Source organism: Sinocyclocheilus rhinocerous, unplaced genomic scaffold (assembly GCF_001515625.1).
Source record: "Sinocyclocheilus rhinocerous isolate Xijiao unplaced genomic scaffold, SAMN03320098_v1.1 scaffold5970, whole genome shotgun sequence".
NCBI classification, from domain to species: Eukaryota; Metazoa; Chordata; class Actinopteri; order Cypriniformes; family Cyprinidae; genus Sinocyclocheilus; species Sinocyclocheilus rhinocerous.
In genome coordinates, this window is record NW_015623524.1 from 60,914 (window position 1) to 67,364 (window position 6,451).

The window sequence follows — 6,451 nt, forward strand, 5'->3', positions numbered from 1 at the left end:
GTAAAATATATTTCAAAATATATTTACATATATTGTATAAAATATATTTTCTTCTATTTAAATTTAAGATATTTAAATATATGAAAATGTATTTATTATTAATATATTTCAGTCTATGTGACTTCTGTATGGGCTGAATGCTTTCATTCATATTTCGCTGTATATCCTATGTTTATATTAATAATTTGGGTGTATTTTACTATTCATATTTGTGCGTTTTTTCAAAATAAATTAACTGAATTCATTTCGAGTCTGTATTCATCATTCACAGCTGTTGAAACAGCCTTTAAATTAGTTTGGGCATAAGAGGACATAAATTAGGTTAAACTACTGCATGTCCGCCAATAGAAAATAAATAATTTTAAAAATTTACCAACTGATTACCAGCACACAACTACTGATCCACGACGTTGCCACGACGTCGCAGTTACTAACTGGCAAAGTTATGTTGTGGCGACGAAACTGGGGCTGTGTTCGAAATTGCCCCCTATACCCTCATTCACTATTCCCTACATTAGGACACTAATTCAGTTCACTAGAAGGAGTAAATGAAAACGAGTGAGTTGGTTAAAAATATAAAAAAATTATCCGAGATTAGGTAAAAACCATATAGGGCTAGGCTGTGTTCAAAATCACCCATGCCCTCATTCATTATTCCTATTATATTGTTATAATTAGTTAATTTGAAGGAGTGAATGAAAACGGGTGAGTGTGCCAAAAGGGCTGCCTAGTTTGTGCTTGTAGTTTAATAATCATTTGAAACTTAAGCTAGCAGCTATAGTAGTATAAACTCGTGGAAACTAGCATGTATTAACATTAATTAAGCTATTTAATAATAAATAAAAAAACGAAATGTATGTGTAAGAGCCAGGTATAGTTCTATTATTTTGTACACATTTTTTGTGTTAATTGCGGCACCTGGTGGTGGTGGAAGTAGTAAGAATTTATCATCTGTTCTAGTGATGGGAAGTTCGGATCATTTTACCGACTCGGACCTTTGAGTCTCGTTCAGCAAAATGAAATGTTGTTGGCTTTACCTTGGATTCGTCACGTTGGTTATTATATCGTGCCTAAAGGTGATTGCTGTGGCTATTAATGTTGTTGGCTTTACGTTGGATCTATACTGCAATGATTGTTTGCATCTGTCTTGTATGCACAAAATGAGTGGATCAAGGGCTGGCTCAACTTCATCTAAAATGGAGAAAAGAAAAATCACTCTGACCGCAAAGGCTTTGGCAAGCAAGATCGAGTCAATTCAGAAACAGCATAAAGAGGAAGTAAACAAATTAAAGAGCCAGATATTGTCTCTCAAAGAGCTCATGAGGGATGATCAAAATGTTTCACAAGTTAAAGCACAGTTTGATTTTCTGCTGCAACTGTCTGAAAATGCCACTGCATTGCACGAATCTCTGATGCCTTTAAATTCCATCTGATGAACAAGAAAGACAAAATGCATGGTTCGTATGCATCACCGAATACAATCAAGGATGTACTAATGATGCCAAAGCGTGGATTTCAGAAGTAAACAGGCCTCGTTTAGAGCTTACTCATGACATTGAGTGTCATCAGGAAGTTCTGTTAAGGGAAGAAAGTGGGATTCATGAGGATGTAAAAAGGGGACAACGGCAACCATCTTCTCAAAATGATGACCAGGATGACATATTGCCATGTGACAGTATATCAAACCTAAGCAGTAAAAAAAACAAGGTTCAAAATCAAATGTTTCCACTACTTCATCTGCACGTATTAAAGCAGAGGCTGAAACAGCAGTTCTGCTTGCAGGAAAAACATTCTCTTGAGGAGCAGGAAGAGAAATTAAGACAACAAAAAGAAGAGCTTCAGCTTAAGGCAGATATAGCCGCATCAATGGCAAAGGTGAATGTTTTAAGGATCTCTGGATCTGGTGTGCGGAGTGCTGCTTCTCATCGATCTGATGGCATGGAGTCATATTTTAAGAAAAAAGGAAAAGCAGTTGAAGCTCTTAACCTTGATGCAGAAACTTTTGTTCCACAAAAACTTGGAAAGAATGAAAAGGGAAAACCAGCAACTGGAAATGCTGATTTACATTTTGGAAGGCTAAAACAGAAAAGGACAGACAATACCATTCATCTCCAGCAGAGGCCCTCGGAGCTCATGAGACAGAGCACAGTTCCAAATACTACTGCACCACCAGTGTCTCGTCATAGAGATGCACATACACTCTTTTCCACGAATATTAACAGTGACCAGAACCACATGTTGTCTATATTGGGAAAACAGAATGAGATAACATCAATGCTGGTGCATCAGCAATGTCTTGCATCACTGCCTAAGAGAGATATCCAAATATTTGATGGTGACCCTCTACAGTACCATGCTTTCATGCGGTCTTTTGAACAAGTAATTGAGGGAAAGACTGACAATGCTGAAGATAGCCTGCATTTTTTGGAACGGTACACCAGGGGGCAACCACAGCAACTTGTTAAGAGCTGTCAACACATAACTGATGGCTCAGGTTATGCAAAGGCAAAGATTTACTGCATGAACACTTTGGAAACTAACATATGATTGCATCTGCTTATTTGAATAAAGTTTCTTCATGGCCAACAATTAAGTCAGAAGATGGAAAGACTTTACATGCATACAGTCTGTTCTTGCGTGGATGTTGCAATGCCATGGATGAGGTTTCATAGCCTGTGTGAATTGAATACACCTGCCAATATGATTGCTATAATTAAGAGATTCATTGCACGAATCTCTGATGCCTTTAATTCCATCTGATGAACAAGAAAGACAAAATGCATGGTTTGTAAGCATCACCGAATACAATCAAGGATTTATTAATGATGCCAAAGCGTGGATTTCAGAAGTAAACAGGCCTCGTTTAGAGCTAACTCATGATGTTGAGTGTCACCAGGAAGTTCTGTTAAGGGAAGAAAGTGGGATTCATGAGGATGTAAAAAGGGGACAACGGCCACCATCTTCTCAAAATGATGACCAGGATGACATATTGCCATGTGACACTATATCAAACCTAAGCAGTAAAAAACAAGGTTCAAAATCAAATGTTTCCACTACTTCATCTGCACGTATTAAAGCAGAGGCTGAAACAGCAGTTCTGCTTGCAGGAAAAACATTCTCTTGAGGAGCAGGAAGAGAAATTAAGACAACAAAAAGAAGAGCTTCAGCTTAAGGCAGATATAGCCGCATCAATGGCAAAGGTGAATGTTTTAAGGATCTCTGGATCTGGTGTGCGGAGTGCTGCTTCTCATCGATCTGATGGCATGGAGTCATATTTTAAGAAAAAAGGAAAAGCAGTTGAAGCTCTTAACCTTGATGCAGAAACTTTTGTTCCACAAAAACTTGGAAAGGATGAAAAGGGAAAACCAGCAACTGGAAATGCTGATTTACATTTTGGAAGGCTAAAACAGAAAAGGACAGACAATACCATTCATCTCCAGCAGAGGCCCTCGGAGCTCATGAGACAGAACATAGTTCCAAATGCTACTGCACCTACTGTGTCTCATCATAGAGATGCACATACACTCTTTTCCACTAATATTAACAGTGACCAGAACCACGTTGTCTATAATTGGAAAACAGAATGAGATAACATCAATGCTGGTGCATCAGCAATGTCTTGCATCACTGCCTAAGAGAGATATCCAAATATTTGATGGTGACCCTCTACCGTACCATGCTTTCATGCGGTCTTTTGAACAAGTAATTGAGGGAAAGACTGATAATGCTGAAGATAGCCTGCATTTTTTGGAACAGTACACCAGGGGGCAACCACAACAGCTGTCAACATGTAACTGATGGCTCAGGTTATGCAAAGGCAAAGACTTTACTGCATGAACACTTTGGAAACAAACGTCTCAGGTTACTTATGTAACCATGGTTCCCTGAGTAGGGAACGAGACACTGCGTCCTCTAGGGGTCGCTATGGGGAATGCCTCGTCGTGACCCGTGTCTGAAGCATACATTGAAAAAACACCAACTCGTTGGCCGGCGACAGCCATGACGTCACTACCGGTGCGACTATAGTATAAATAAGCGCCGGGAGCTACACATCATTCACTTCTTCGTCTGAAGCTTGCGTCCGCAGCATGGCAAGAAACCTAGAGGACGCAGTGTCTCGTTCCCTACTCAGGGAACCATGGTTACATAAGTAACCTAAGACGTTTTCACCAACTTCATATTTCAATTTGACTAAGCTTAAATTTCAAGGCAGCATTAAGTTGTAAAAGGTTTTTTTTTTAACAGTGAGTCTAATCCATTTAAGCTTGATTTTTGCCCAGAGCCGGCCCAAGGCATAAGTGAACTAAGGGGCTGCTTAGGGCCCCGTGGCCACCAGGGGGCCCCCAAGAGTACATGAAATGGCTTGATTTTTTTCGGAGTGTCTATTTACACTAAGTGCAAATAGCCCGCCTTGTTGGCAGAGTCTATTTACACGAACTCCGCCCACCAACGTGTGATTCGGCTAGTGAACATTACACAAAAGACAGCCAACAGTCATCAGCTCCAGTGGCGCAGATGGTAAAACGTGTGACTTGCTCATTTTGACACGATCGACCCGGGTTCGAATCCACATTTTGGCAAACTTTTTTCTCCCTTTTCAAATTTCAAATCACATCAGAAAAATGTAACATTGAAATTTATTTTCAATGAAGATGAAGGAAATAATCAAAAAGTTGAAAATAAAGTATCGGGTAGGGTTAGGGTAGGTGTAGGGAGGGATGCCACCTTATTGTCCCAATAAGGTGGCATCCATTTAATAATTTGAATTAAATTTAAAGTTTACACTCAATAAGTTATTATTGCATACTGTTTTATAATGTACTATAATACTGAGGTGCAGATAATTGCCACTATTTGCAAAAAGTAAAATCCTGCTATTTGAACATAGTGTAAATATAATCTTCGCTATTTACACAGTGCAAATAGCCGCTGCCGATTTTTTTATTTTTTTTGGTGATATATTGTGTCAATGGCAATGGTAATTATACAAAAACGCATTAATAAATAATTAAATAATCTATACATGGAGCACTGTACACAATCCTGCAGACCTTGCCTCCAGAGGTGTGAGGGCTGAGCTATTCCTAAACAACAAATCTTGGATATTTGGTCCCTCATTTCTCTTGAAATCAGAAGAAGACTGGCCTGTTAACCCAGATGAATTGCTACAACTTCCATCTGGAGACACCGAGGTCAAGGTACCAGCTGCAATTGAAGTTTCTTCAATAGGGGATGAAAATGATGCCGTGACTTGTTTGATCAACTGCACCTCATCCTGGATACGTCTAATAAGAGTGATGGGTTGGATCCTAAGATTTAAAGCTTTGCTTTTGAATCTTAGGAAAATGAAGGAGTTCACTGCACATCTTACTGAGTCTGTGTCAGATGTAACTCAACAGGAAGATGCTCGCACAAGATCTTGGCAAGATGTGTGGTGTGTCGGCGGCTACAGGGAGCTGCAGGTCAACAACAGATGGCAGAACCTCCCTTTAGTCGTGTTGGAGTCGACTACTTTGGCCCGTTTGAACGTGGGAGGAGTCTTGTAAAAAGATATGGAGTTATCTTCACGTGTTTTGCAATAAGAGCAGTGCACATTGAAGTTGCTTCATCCCTGGACACAGATTCTTGCATTAATGCATTTCGACGCTTCATTGCAAGGCGAGGACAGGTCAAAAAGTTGCGGTCAGACAATGGCACCGACTTTGTCGGTGCAGAGCGCGAGTTGAGACGAGCCATTGAAGGATGGAACTTGGAACAGATCAATGATGCACTCTCGTTAAAGGGAATTAAATGGACCTTCAACCCTCCCACTGGATCACATCATAGAGGAGTATGGGAGAGGTTGATTCGCTCTGTCAGAAAGGTCCTTAATTCTACTTTGAGGACACAAAGTCTGGACAAGGAAGCACTCTGCACAGTGCTCTGTGAAGTGGAATCAATTCTTAATGGTAGACCTATCACTAAGGAATCCACAGATCCAAACGACTTGGAAGCATTAACTCCAAATCACCGTCTGCTTCTTAAAACTAAACCATGTTTACCTCCTGGGCTGTTTCAGAAAGAGGACATGTATGCACGGCGAAGATGGAAGCAAGTCCAATATATGGCTGACTTATTTTGGAAAAGGTGGACTAAGGAGTACTTACCACAATTGCAGGAATGACAGAAATGGACAAAGATCAAGCGGAATTTAATTCCTGGAGACATCATACTTGTAGTGGATGATTCTGCGCCCCGCAACTCCTGGATCACTGGAAAGATAACCAAGTGGTTCCAGACAAAAGAGGACTTGTGAGACTAGTCTGGATCAAGACCCAAACCAACCGTATATGCAGGCCTGTAACCAAGATCTGCCTTTTGCAGGAGTCAGCTGAATCCTGATTGCGGTACTTGGATATGATCTTTTGACTGAATTGACTGGACTATTTTTTTGACTTTTTTCTTTAAAGAG

The 6,451-nt window shown here is 40.1% G+C and overlaps 1 protein-coding gene across 1 annotated transcript in view; it reads right to left on the minus strand.

Annotated features, from left to right (window-relative positions):
* LOC107712281 (SLAM family member 5-like) overlaps positions 1-5,274 on the minus strand; it is a 17,465-nt gene extending 12,191 nt beyond the window's left edge. The window contains exons 1-2 of the mRNA XM_016517528.1: positions 5,270-5,274; positions 2,103-2,242 (exon numbers count right to left, since the gene is read on the minus strand). Of these exons, the coding sequence (XP_016373014.1) occupies positions 2,103-2,242; positions 5,270-5,274 (145 nt within the window). The remainder of the gene's footprint in view (positions 1-2,102; positions 2,243-5,269) is intronic.
* Between the last annotated feature and the right edge of the window lie 1,177 nt (positions 5,275-6,451).